This window comes from Gossypium raimondii, chromosome 13 (genome assembly GCF_025698545.1).
Source record: "Gossypium raimondii isolate GPD5lz chromosome 13, ASM2569854v1, whole genome shotgun sequence".
Lineage (NCBI taxonomy): Eukaryota > Viridiplantae > Streptophyta > Magnoliopsida > Malvales > Malvaceae > Gossypium > Gossypium raimondii.
In genome coordinates this window covers 46,449,413-46,464,104 of record NC_068577.1, presented here as the reverse complement: position 1 = coordinate 46,464,104, position 14,692 = coordinate 46,449,413, and the positions used below count along the sequence as shown (strand labels likewise).

Sequence of the window (14,692 nt, the reverse complement as noted above, 5' to 3'; positions counted from 1 at the left end):
TCCGCTGTATTGGATAGAGCTTAGTGAGAAAAAGATACACGGAGTTGATTTAATCCGTGAGACTGAAGAAAAAGTGAAAGTGATTAGGGATAGTTTGAAAATAGCCTCTAATCGTCAAAAGTCTTATTCTGATCTAAAAAAAAAAGAGATAGAATTTCAAGTCAGTGATAAGGTATTCTTAAAAGTATCACATTGGAAAAAAGTTCTCCGGTTTGGCCGTAAAGAAAAACTGAGTCCACGGCTCATCGGGACATATGAGATTATTGAAAGAATTGGACCTGTTGCATATCAGTTAGCATTACCATCAGAGCTTGATAAAATTCATAATGTTTTTCACGTGTCTATGTCATGACGATATCGGTTAGACCCTTCACATATTATTTCTCTAACAGAAGTTGAGATTCAGCCTGACATGACTTACAGTGAAGAGCCATTAAAATTTTGGCACGTGAAACAAAAGAATTAAAAACTAAAAAAGTAGCTTTAGTGAAAGTTCTTTGGCAACGACATGGTATAAAAGAAGCTACCTAGGAATCAAAGGATAACATGAGAAAGAAATATCCGAATCTCTTTACTGGTATGATTTTCGAGGACGAAAAATCTTTAAGGGGAGAGAGTTTAAACAGCCCGTTTTCAGTGAAATCGGAACAGTGGTTTCGGGACCACAAAATTCGAGTCAAAAAGAAAATTTATTTTAATAATACTGCATAATCTGTATTATGATAAGAAAGACGTAAGAAAATTTTGATAAGAGAATTTTACCGATTTTAAATTTAATTGGGAGGAAAAGACCAAATTGCATAACATGCAAAAGTTAAATTCTAGTAGCTATAGGTAGAAAATAGCTATAGAATTCAAAATTTAAGGTCCTTATATGGCACTAAATTGGAAAAGTAGATATTTTTGATGATCCGTCCATGGAAAATTAGAAAAAAGGACTAAATTGGAAATTAAAATAAATAAAAGATGATAAATAAAATAAATATCTAATATCATCATTTTATATCATCTTTCCCAATTAAAAAGCCATGGAAACCCTAGTTTAAGAGCTTGAAGAAAGAGAAAACTTGTTGGGCTAAATTAGGTGAGTATTCAAGTCATGTTTTTAGTAAATTTTACATTTCGAAATTGTATTAATCTAATCTATCTATTTTGGGGATCAATTTGCAAATTTATCAAAGTATTAAAATTTTGCCATGGATGAGTATGGTGAAATTTTAAAATTTATAATGAAAATGAAATGTTGTTAATAGATAAACAACATTTGTATAGTGAATTTTGATGAAATTGTGATTTGGGGACTAAATTGTAAAGATGTAAAATTCATGGAAAATTTTTAATTTTTGTGAAATACATGAGCTGTAAATGTTATATGAAAAATTTAGCTAGGCTTGGTTAAGGATTGAATTGCATGAATTTCATTTTCCGAGCCTAGGGACGAAATTGGAATTAATCAAAAGTATAGGGGCAAAATGGTACTTTTGCCTAAAAAGTGAATTGGGTTGCTTTGAATATGAAATGTAATAAATTGATAATTAAATTCATTTATATAGATCTGAAAAGACTAAATACGAAATTGGATTGAGGAAAACAAAAAGTATTGGATTAGTAGATTCTTGTATACGAACAAGTATCAAGGTAAGTTCGTGTAACTAATTGTGTACATTTATATGTTTGAATTAAATTTTGTATATGTGAATTATGTAATTTTCATGTATATGAAATTTATTGAATATCTGATAATGCCCGACTTGTTACATCAACTTTCACTTCAAGTTTTCTTATTCAGACAACTAGTCAATATCCCAGCAGGATTTCCCGATCTTCCACTAGAATAATGAGTCCGCAAGAATTACTGATTTCTCGACCTCAGAGTCCATACTTGTTTAGGGTTAAGGTGTTCACGGATAACCCATACCAAATTTGGGTTAATTGCCACCTTAATGACTTTCTAGGGTTGTCAGGCCTAGAGTTTAGGTTTTTCCTTTCCTGAACAGCTGATCTGCTAAGAGAACCCTGCAAAATAGTTAATTAATCATACCTTCACCCACTAATCCCCCACAGGAGGATTAGTTCCTCATGGATCTCATAAACAATATAAACTTGATAGAAAGAGTAAACATGAATAACAATTCACGAGTATAAACTTTAGAAGAAGCCTGATTTGTATTGGAATTGAATGTAAAATCCTCACAGAGTTTGATTATGTTTCATAAATATGATTTATTTCCCAAAAGAAAATAACAAAAACTGAAATAAACCTAAGCCTAAGAAAAGAGAAACTAAATACTAAATCTAAGAAGAAAATTATACAATACGAAAAGTTGTCCTTTAATAAGTGTTGAAGAGCCTATTTATAGATTTAGGGTTGCCTTCGTCATCAAACCTAGGTTAGTTAATGCTTTCGTGTTTAACTTTTGATTGTACAAACCAAATTCCCCTAGCTTGTAATTGTCTCTCGTACAAGGCCGGTGTCGTGACACATTAGTGCCTGAGTCGCGACATCGAGGGCAGTATGTATACTTCAGGGATGGGTTCAAGTGTATGTCGCGACACCAGAGGCGGAATGGAAATTCTTGCATTCTGCTCCTTATGTTGCGACCTCGAACTCCCCATGTTGCAACACAATGACCAATATTGAGTTCTTATGCCATTGTATAGTCTCCTACACACTATCTAAGTATGTTAGCTCACTTTTAAGCCTCATTTGGCCATTAAGGTTAATAAAAGACTCAAAATACATTTTTTATTGAATGTAAACTAAACTATAAAGACTCGACTAGAACATAATAAAAGTGCTTGTATTAAAGCTCCTTAAGTGCAAAAGCTAGTTTAATCTGCTATATCGTATTACGACAAATCAAACTCCCCCACACTTAAGCCATTGCTTGTCCTTAAGCAAATCAAATAAAATAAACAATTAAGAGACGAACCTTGAGCAAGTATAGTACAACATTGGCTTCGAAGTACATAACTAGGTATTTAATATTTACGCATAATCTTAACATGATATGTAAATCACCTAAGTTCAGTATTTAATATTATACAGGTAATTTGATTATCCTAGCAGAAAACAAATATTCGTAAATGTAATTATTTGATATGATGTCAATTTATGAATAAGTCTACCTAGATCACATAGGGCTTATCGACTTGTAGTGTTCTAAGGCTTAGGACAGGTATGAAATTCAAAAATAGTAAGCATCAAAATAGATTCAAGCACGAAAATAATTTGACACATCATATTGTTCCTTAATCTACCCCTTTAGTAACCCTTACTCGCTCATCGCCTTATATCTCCTTCTCTTACCTTTCTTATTTCTCCATGTAGGAAGTCATAACATAATATAGCAACTACGGCTAGCTCATGAGTTTTTGTGCACTAATGAACAAGTTTTTTTTTCTACTTTTGTGACTTTGTCACATTTTTTTCATTTTCAGTATGTCTCACTCACACATGCTTTTATTTTTTCTTTTTCAAGTAATTTTTCTACTCGTTTTGCTTTTCTTTTTGTATTTTTCTTTTATTTGGCACATAACGGCTAACCTTTAATCACTATACCACACTGTTTCTTCCATTTCACTCTTATTTTTACAAAATCTACCTTGATGTATCTACTTAACCCTCAATATGTATGGCTAGACATCTATAGTTGTGCAGTTCAGGACCAAGGAAAAGGGTAAGTACAAATTAGCGTTTTTCGCTTGGGTTTTGTATGAAGGTTCATCAAGAAATATATTTTGGCTCAAATATAGTTACAAAGATGCATAAATAGGATTAGTTTTTTTATTCTGGGTGTATACCAAACAATGCCTTAGGTCATCCCTAGGTATCGCAATATTAAAAAATGTAATCAATCAAACAACCACAAATTCAACTATTTATCATACATACTAGCATGATTGTTTACCTGTATTCTCTATATCATTTGGTATATTCAATTACTCAATGCCTATTTACAGTGTAATATATAAAACTTACTAGTCTAATAATAAAAAAATTAAAATCATTCACTATCATGCCAAGTTTATAGTAAATACAATCAACCTATACACATGCTTCTGACCAATTACTTGTATTTCTACAAGCTCATCACACTTTGACAATAAAAATTAAAATAAAAGCACAAAAATCAAAAGCAAAAGTAACACAACAGTTCCTATGTCACCCCCCACACTTTAGATAGCACATTGTCCCTAATGTACAACCCTGAATAGAAAAGGAAAGAAGTTCCCCGATTGATAGTAACATTGTTGTAGTCTAATGGTGGGTGCTTCCTTCCTTTTTCCTTGAAAGCTCGAATTTGTTGTGTTTTTTTCATATGGGGTTCCTACATAGAAAATTTAAAAATAAAAAATATATATAATTCTAATGTTAATCCTACTCCTAAAACAATAAAATAAAAATTATCCAAAATTAATTACAATATTTAAAAAAAGCAAAAGTTCAGCCGTCCTCCTCCTCATCAAAATATATCTCTTCCCCTTCTTCTTTCTCCTTCCTCATCCTCGTTCTCTTCCTCTTCATCACTTTTTTGCTCATCTTCTTTATGTTCCGGATGTGTTGGGCTGAACATATCTGACGGAAAATTTGGTACTCTCATATTATTCTGTCGCGCGTAATCTTGTAAAACTAGGCCCGTCTCTTACATTCATTTTATCATCCAATTCAATTTTGGACTACTTCTTTCACTAATTTCTTTGTTGAGATGTTTTTTTTGCTTTTCGTTTACACGAGGCTGGGACATCCATCTTCTCTTTTCGGCGTTGTCTGAATCCTTGAATTGCTTTCTTTGAAGCTTCGTGCGTTGCGTATATAATGTATGCCCTTTGATACTTTTGAAGGGCTTCATAAATTGCTCAGTGGTCGTCATTGGAACGTCGGCTCTCTTATACAAGGTTTCCACTAAGTGGAGGAAGAAAACCCCGACTTTCAGGCCACTGATGCACCATTTAATGTAATGATAGATCCATGTCCTGAAGCAAACCTGTTTCTTTTGTAAAACATCAAATAGTAAAACCGCTAAAAAAGTACTGACATTAGATACATTTAGAGTAGGAGCAATTCGAGTGCATAAAAATTGTATCCACATTTTAGCAACTGGAAACATGATTGCTTGATTAAAAGACTTGGGAATATCAGTACTAGGACGACATTTCCATTCACCCTACCATCTGTTAAGTAATTTAAAACGTTATCCATATTAATATTTCTAAAAGATTCTAAATCGCTCTCTTCCACAAAATCATTCTCATAATATAGGGCGTTATAAAATTTGCAATTAACTAGAGGGGTGGCTTTTATCTCTTCTCCTAGTATGAGTATTGTTTCCCATGTAACACCCTCGGGTCTCCTAGACTCTTGGTCCCTTAAAGATGCATAAAATTCCTGTACTATTGGGACCACGACAAAGTCTTTTGGGATAATGCAAAAGTGCTTCCATCTATGATATTGGAATAGGAGCCATATGTCCTTACATAGAATCATCGACGGTTCAAATCCCCTTTCTTGGATAAACTTTTTCCCTTGAAGTTCTAAAACATATTTTTCAACGTTCCGATTTGGAAATTTGGAAGGGTTTGTACCCGTTGATGGTTTAGGTTTGTTAGTTCTCCTAGATTTTTTTGAAGATGTTTTCAATAATAAATTTTCTATGTAGACAACTAACTATCAAGCAATATTTTTTTTACAATAAATAGGCACAATTCAATGGAATAGAAAAATGGAATAGGAACCTTTACCCTGGTATAGGGATTTCGGGATTCCTCCTGAAGAGCTCGTAAAACTTTCCTTGTTGGTGTGATGTATTGTTCCTACACCAAAGTGAATCACCAAAGAAAGCAAAAAAATTACAACAAAATAAGAGGGAAAAAGAAAAGGGAGATTTGTTAGGGTTTAAGGATTTTGAAACTTTTGAGAGGATTGGATTTAATAAGGATTTAGAACTAAGTATGAGTTTGAGTTAAAAAATTTATGTTTTTAGGCTTAAATATCGGGTTAACACATGAGTTATTTCACTAGGTTGTGGGACTGGTCGGGTCAACCCTGCAAAAAAATTTTGAGGTTTCGCGACACGGGGGTTCCGTGTCGTGACACCCCTAGTAGGAAGCCGATGTTGCAACGTCGAGGTTCGATGTCGTGACACACTTTTAATTTTATTTATTATAATTATTTTGAAATTTCCCAATTTCTTGAATTTGTTTTCAGTGTTGTGATACGGAGGCCCCTCTTCTTGATTTTTAAAGTGTTCAATTAACATTCAAAAATAGTTTAAATAAAATTAAATCCTAATATAAATGAGTCCTAATGTACTCCCCCTACACTTTAGAACATACCTTGCCCTTATTGTAAAATAATTAAAGCGCAAACAAGAAAACTTCACCGAAAAAGTTGAATCCTTGTTGTTGTATGGACGTTGAGATTCGTCTACTCCAAGCAGACAGAAAGTACATGCAATAAAATACTACGAGAAAGAAAAAAATGAAATATGAAATATAATATAAATGCAAATAAATTAATAAAAAATAAAGTAGTAAAAGAAACAAAACAAAATTTAAAAGAAGAAAGAGAAGTTCTTTTAAAAATTGGGACGATCCGTGTCGCCACCATAGAAGAACTTCTAGATGGTTCTCGACACTTTGATTCGACATGTGTTCCGTTGCTGATATATATGAACCACCCTTTTTGGTCAATTCTGATAATGTTTCCTTATTTTTGACCGATGCGACATCCATATAACAAGCCATTTGGTATCGAATTTGAGCCAACCCCAAATTGTTTTCCGGGGTATTATTGTCTCAAGCTTTCTCCTCTCCCTATTATATGAGGCTTTGGTTGCTCGAGCCTTTCTACTATCATCGATGAGGATGAATCACACTCCTCGACCTTTTCAGTTAATACCTTCTCTTCTATGACCAGAGTATTGGCTCTTTTACACTTTCATTCACAACCGGTTTAAGTTCCATGTTAATGGTTAGTTAATCCTTCACTTCTAATTTTACAGTTAGATCTGCTACCACGTTAGTTGGATCAGAGATCGTTTCAACTATGTTCAACTCATCCCTATGATCTTTAGTTACAAGCACAGGTTGAATCTCACCTTGAATCTCATCATAGTCAACGATAATACCAGGGTTCTCATGATTCGAGTTATGAGTGTTGGATATGTCCTATTTCCTTAGAGGTAGCGCTTCAGACATTTCTTGCATCATTTTATTCATTTTTACCATCATGTCTGACATATTTGATAATGTTTCAGAGTTGTTCGTCTTAGTGGTTTCATGTGAAGGCAACTCACATGAATCAATCAAAGGGAGGCTTGCCTAAATGTTCGAGCATATCATGATCTTCAAGTACGTCATAGAAATTACCAGTGAACTCATGTGTTTGTTCGACTACATTAGTATCTTGGTCATTATTCCACTGGTGCTTTAAGGCTTCGTTTCCATGTTGACTCAACTCTACGATGAACAATTTTTGATTTTCCATAATCTCTCATTCTTCATATAATCTCTCCTTATATATTTCATCATCATAGTCCATCTCATCATTAAACCACATGTAATCAGTTTTATCCATAACAAAAATATCTTTGCTGCCTCAGTCTCTATGAATCAGTAACTGACTAAACAGGTGTTCCTCTCATCTGAGGCATATACTGAAATTGAAAATGAAAAATAAAAAAGTGGGTAAACTAAATTAGTAAAATAAAAATACAAGTCGTATATATAATTTAAAATTTTCCTAAATATAAAATCCCTCTCTACCCCCAAGAGTGCTTTGCTAAAAATCCTGGAGAAGGCAACAATTGTTGTGGCTTGGGATGGAGGAGAGCGGTGGCGATGGTCGAGAGAGGGGGAGGAGATTTCGCTCCTTGCAGAAGAATTAGTTATGCTATCAGTAAAGGGATCTAGGGTCGTGCCAAGCACTAAACCTACATTGATATGTACGGTTTGGACTGAGAGACTATATAATCTAGAAAGTTTTAAGGCTCATATGAAAGGCATCTGGAAGACTAAGAAAAAGTTTGTGATCCAGGTGGTGGGTCAAAATCTATTCACAATAGCCTTTGAGTTAGCGGATGATTTGGAGTTGATTTTGGAGGGGAGGCCTTGGATTTTTCGCAAAAGTGTTATTCTATTTGATTGATTAAATCAGCCGATGGATAGAGATCAAATTAGGCTTACTTTATCACCGTTTTGGATGAAAATTGATCCTAATTTTCCAGAATTTGATAAGAAAGATTTATTGCATGCAATTGGTGCCTCGTTTGGTGGGGTTCTCAGATCTGAAATTAATGAAGACTTTTGTCGGCTCAGAGTTAACTTGGACATCCAAAGACCACTCCGAAGAGGTATTTTTGTTTCTATGGATGCTGTTAATAAAGTGTGGGTCCCTTTTAAGTATGAAAATTTGCCAATGTTCTGCTTTGGATGTGGGAGAATGGGACATGGGTTGAGCAATTGTATCCAGTTACCACCTGAAAGAAAAAGCTAAATCAGTGAGAATCCTCCTTTCTCGATAGCTTTAAAAGCAGAATCAAAGCTATTAGGAAAAGAAATTAAATATAACACTTTGATAAAAAAGGTGGGAGTCCAATGTTCGTACACTGGAGGCGAAAATGTGACGCAAAATAGTACAGTATGGTGGGTAGGTGACAATGCAAAGGTGAAAGGGTCTCAAGATAATGGTGAATTGCTGGGTGAGGAGATGACTGAGGAGGAGGATGGGTTGTTGGGGATCAAAGAAGCTTAGGAGGCGGAGACTTGTTTAAGGCAAAAGAGTCGCATTCAATATAAGGATAAGACAAACTAGGAAAGAATTCAATCAGGTGTCAAGATCATGACTGAAGAAGTTGAAAATAATGTGCGGAAGAGGAAGTCTTTTGGTTCAGATCTTACATGTAGTCATGAAGGAAATGCTGATAGAGTTAGAATTAAAAGGTTGAAACATGATGATTCAATGGAGTGGGATAAAGGCTTTTCGGAAGAGAAGGTAGATAACTATGAGCAACCTGATTTTCAGGGTTTTTTGAAATCGTCGGCTGCCAATAGGCAAGCCGACCGGATGTAATGAAAATTTTAAGTTGGAATGTTCGTGGATTGGGGAGTCCACGAGCTAGGCGGAGACTGCGTTACTCTTTAAAGCAGCATAATCCCCAAATGGTCTTCTTGATGGAGACAAAAGTTGATAAACAAAGGATGGAGAGAGTGAGACGTAATTGCGGTTTTTTAAATGGAATTGATATTGAAGCAGATGGTTCAAAAGGAGGCTTATGCTTAGCATGGAAAGGAGAATTGTGTGTTGACTTGCGAAGTTTCTCGAGAAATCATATTGATGTTTTGATTACAGAGGAGAATGTTAAGGAACAGTGGAGATTCACAGGGTTCTACGAATCTCCTTATGTCAAAAATAAAAGTGAGTCGTGGAATCTATTGAAGAAATTGGGGCAAGACAAAGGTTTCCCATGGTTGGTTGGGGGTGATTTTAACGAGATAATGTATTCCTTTGAGGAAGTTGGGGGTTTACAAAGAGAGGAGAGTAGAATGCAGGCCTTTCGAGAAACACTTGAAGAATGTCAAATAGAGGACTTGGGATACTCGGGAGTGTGGTTTACTTGGGAAAGGGGTAATTTGCCGGAAACAAATATTAGAGAAAGACTTGACAGGGGAGTGATTAATGACAAATGGAGGTCTCTTTTCCCGGCAGGAAGTGTTAAACATTTAACCCATACAATTTCTGACCATTGCCCAATTCTTCTTAACACGGGTGGGGATATACTCTTCAGGAGAACTACAAAATTCAAATTCGAGGCATGGTGGCTGATGGAGGAGACGTGCGAGAAAACAATTAGAGAATCTTGGGAGTCAGGAACTGGTACAGTAGTGGAGAGACTTGAAAGATTACGGTTAGATTTAACAACATGGGCGAGGATGATTAAAAGTGGGCGAGAGGGGCTTAAGGCAAGACTCATGAAACATCTTGATACGTTAATGGCAAAAGAGAGGACTGACGACATGTTGGGGGAAATTATTGATCTGATTACTGATTAAATATGGAAATTGATAAAGATGAAAAGTATTGGGAACAAAGGGCAAGAGCAAACGGCTTAAAGTAGGTGATAAGAACTCACTTTCTTTCATAGGTTTGCGACATACATAAAGCGTGTTAACCATATTGCCAAATTAGAAAAAGATGGAGGTGGTGAAGCTAATGCGTGAGTGAAATTAGTGAGGTAGCTACCTCATATTTCGAAAATTGTTCATGACAAATGGGATTGGGGATTCATCTTATCTCTTAAAAGGCATCGGAATAATATTTCGACAGAGATTAATAGTGAATTGATGAAGCCTTTTTCAATGAAGAAGTGGTTGCGACTTTAAAAGGAATGGGACCTACAAAAGCACCGAGGATATGACGGATTTCCAGCAATTTTTTATCAGCAATTTTGGCCTATCGTCGGTAAGGATATTAATAATTTTTGCTTGGAAGTTTTAAATAATGGTGCAAGTATTGATACCTTTAACCAAACGGATATAGTGTTGATTCCGAAAACCCCAAATCCTACTACTATAGTTAACTTTAGACCCATTAGCTTGTGCTCGATTATCTATAAGATAGTTGCAAAAGCAATTGTTAATCGACTCCAAGGAGTAATTGGAAAATGTATTGATGCGACTCAGAGTGCATTTGTTCCGGGAAGGTTAATAACCGACAATGTGTTAGTTTCTTATGAGATCTTGCATACTTTTAGACATAAGCGTATTGGGAAAAAATGATATATGGCAGTTAAACTCGACAAGAGTAAAGCCTATGATAGAGTTGAATGAGGCTATTTGAAAGAAGTGATGCTATGTATGGGTTTTGCAACTGAATGGGTGGAGTTGGTTATGAGATGTGTTACCTCAACATCTTTTGCAGTTAATACTAATGGCGAAAGGGGCAGAATCTTTAGACCATCTAGAGGTTTGCGTCAAGAAGATCCGCTGAGTCCTTTCCTGTTTTTGATATGCAGTGAGGGATTATCATCCTTGATGAGAATGGCTTCAAAAAGGGGATTGATAAGGGGTGCTAAGGCTAGTAGAAGAAGCCCAGAAATCTCACATTTGCTTTTTGCAGATGATTGCATTCTGTTTGGGGAGGCAACAGAGAAGGGGGCGACGACGATGAAAGAAATCTTAAAAGAATATGAGAAGTGCTCTGGGCAATGCGTTAATTTTAATAAATCTTCCATATTTTTTAGCACAAATACCTCTGAGGATAAGAAGAAAGAAGTTTCGGCAATACTGGGGGTAAGGGTTTCAATAAATATAGAACGTTATTTGGGGCTTCCGAATGTTGTAGGTAGACGTAAGAAAGAATCCTTTCAGCAATTAAGAGAGAAGATTTCCACTAGAATTGATGGTTGGAGTACAAGAATGTTATCCCAAGGGGGGAAGAAAGTCTTTATAAAATCAGTTTTGCAAGCCATCCCAACCTATGCTATGTCGTGTTTTTTATTACCGAAGACTATGTGTAGAGATATTGAAAATATCTATGCTAAATTCAGTGGCGAAAAGCGCATGGTAAAAGGGGTATTCATTGGTGTCAATGGAAGTATTTATGTAGGCCTAAAGAAGAAGGTGGTTTGGGTTTTAGAAATTTGGCCCAATTCAACATATCATTCTTGGCCAAACAAGGGTGGCGAATTTGGAATAATCCGAACTCTTTAGTAGCACAAGTTTTAAAAGCAAAATATTTTCCAAATGTTGATTTCTTAAATTCACAGTTGGGAATAATGTTTAGATACTTGGAAAAGTATTTGGGCCACTAAGGGTGTGGTATCGGATGGAGTAGGCTAGAAGGTGGGCGTGGTATGAATATTTACATTCTTGGTGATTATTGGATTCCAGATTTATCGTTTGGAAAGTTATCATATTTGGATTTAAACTTAAACGATACTAGACTTGCAGATTTTATTGATCCTAGAAAGCGAACATGGAACAAGGAGTTAATCGAGTCTACCTTTCCGGAGGACGTTCTTTGAGAAGATTACGAGTATCCCATGTCGAGGTACCTCATGAAGACTTCCAAGTCTGGCGTCTTTGGCGTCGGCGAATACACGATTACAGTGCCTATAAACTATTACAAGGTAATGACGATAATCCTAGCACTTATGCGTTACGGGAGGACTACAAGGACTTTTACTGAAAGCTTTGGTTCTTGAATATACCTCTAAGATTAAAATTACGATATGGAAAATCTCGTGGAATTTTCTAGCTACGAGCTAATATGGTAATTAAGAAACTATCGAATACAACTGTGCCCCGTTGTGGTTTAGGTGAAGAGAATACGGATCATCTTTTCCGTAAGTGCCTGTTCAGTCGGTATGGAGTGAGCTATCATTTCATCAATTTCTACATGATAATCGAGGATCTCTCAATGGCTTACATGGGTTTTCTCGAAGAGCTCGACATCCCAGTGCCGGATCTTCTGCTGCGCACTATGGGCCATCTGGAGAGATAGGAATGCTAGGGTTCATAAGAACGGGGACAAATCTGGAAAAGAAATGGCAAGATATGTTCAGATTTACATAACAGAGTTAAATGAGGTTGATAAAAGAAGACCAAAAGTTACCATAACTGTCAAAAAATAGAGGAAGCCACCTGACCGGATTGTTAAGATCAACTTTGATGGAGCTTATAACGATAAACAAAATAGATCGGCAGTGGGTATAGTGGCCAGAGATAGAGAGGGTACAGTTCTTCTCTCATGTGCGGAGAATCACCACCGAATATCATCAGCTTTTGAGGCGGAAGCAGTCGCATGTCGGAAAGCTCTCCAACTCGCCATTGACATGAAATGGGAAAGAGTTATTATAGAAGGTGACTCTTTTTCAATTATAAGAAAATGCAAGGTAAAAAGTCCAGATAAATCCTTGGTAAGTGCATATATCCATGATATTCACCAACTATAGCTAAAAATTGAAGAATGCAGATTTGAATATATCCCGAGATCAGTAAATAGCCTTGCACATATCCTAGCAAAGGAAACGCTGAAGAGAAAGATAGGAGTTTACACGGTGGGAGGGTCCTCAAGTGGCGGAAGAACAAGCGGCAAGTGAAAGGGTAAGAGAACCGATTGAATCGAAAATGGGGAGGAAGGGAGATAAGGAGAATATGAGAGGCGTAAAGCAGTTAATTAAAGTCTGCTGGTGGTAGATTGAAATCGTCTTGAAAAAGAAAATGAAGATTTGAAATGAAAAGACGATGGATCTGACACTGATTGGGCAAGTGAACAAGCAACATTAAATGCTTTAGATTTTTTTTGATTTTTACAGTTTCCTAGGAGCTTCAGTTTTTATGATTTAGTTTCTTTTGAATGGGCCAGGTCCCATGTCTGGTCTTCCTTTTCTTTATTTTTAAAAACTATTTATGTTAGTGTGTTTTATTTAATAGAAGCCCAATCTGCAACCTTTTTCAAAAAAAAAAATCCTAATTATTCTTTAGAATGTAAAAATTAAAAATCAACTTAGTGACATTGCCTCCCAGGCAATAAAGCCAACAACTTGACCGCCTCCAGATGTACCAACATCCAGAGCAGAAATCCTACACACAATATATGAAAAGGCGATATCTAAAAGTATACGGGTCAAGTTGTAATATAGTTGCAACGGAGTAGGTGAGTACTTCGAGGATCGTACCTATGGGAGGCGGGTATTCAAGTAATTCTAACATAAGCATAAATAGATCTAATTAATACTTTAAATGAATTATATTACGATGAAATAAAAAGAAAGGTTTTGGTGATCTATACTAATAGTAATAATAAAAGAAAGAAAAGAAATAAATAAATCACGAGAAATCAAATAAAAAATACATCAAATCTGGGCATAGGTGATTAGCTTGCTTCGGTAATCATAATCAACTGTCACTTCAGGTTTTCTTGTTCAATCAACTAGTCGATATCCCAGTAGGATCTTCGATCTTCCACTCGAATAATGAGTAGGCAAGAACTACTTATCTTTTGACCTCACAGTATAGACCGGTTCAAGGTTAAAGTGTTCACAAATAGGCCATACCAAATTTGGGTTAATTGCAGGGCCTCCCATTCATAACTTACTATTTATAAGCTTATTAATATCCTTACTCTTTCAAAAACTTAACATGCAGAGCTATTAGACTTACCAGGAGGTGGCCATTGATTAACTTAAAACCTTAGCTTCCAGCTTAATTAAAAAGAAGAGAACATTTAAGTTTAAAAAGAATAACCAGAGTGTAATATTGAAGGAAGAAAAACCATTAAGACAATCCCTTCTCACCATATTTATATACACCAGTACCTCTTAATGTATCTTGACAAGTGTCAAATGCATATAGAAGTTGTCCCCCCTAATGTCCTACAAAAATCAGGGAAAATATAAAAGAGAATCTGATGTCGATGCTATTTGACCAGTTAAACAATTCAGTTGACCCTCAACCAATCATGTTACAGAACCCCGCATACACATCATTCGAACAAACAAGGCGTACCATAACTATGGCGATAACTCGTACATGACGTGTTGTACTCAACCAGGTCTTTTGGGGCGTACTCTTATCTTGTTTTACTCTTTCTTATCTTGTTTTACTCTTTCTTCTACTAAGGAATACTACGAGAATAAATCCTTAAATACTTCTATTGGCAGACACTCTATGCGCCAAACATTAGTTT

At 35.7% G+C, this 14,692-nt stretch overlaps 1 protein-coding gene across 1 annotated transcript; it reads left to right on the top strand.

The window, feature by feature from the left end:
• The first annotated feature begins 9,072 nt into the window (after positions 1–9,072).
• On the top strand, positions 9,073–10,053 carry LOC128036204 (uncharacterized). Its single transcript, XM_052627118.1, has one exon. It carries the CDS (start codon positions 9,073–9,075, stop codon positions 10,051–10,053), a length of 981 nt encoding a protein of 326 aa, XP_052483078.1.
• Positions 10,054–14,692: the final 4,639 nt, after the last annotated feature.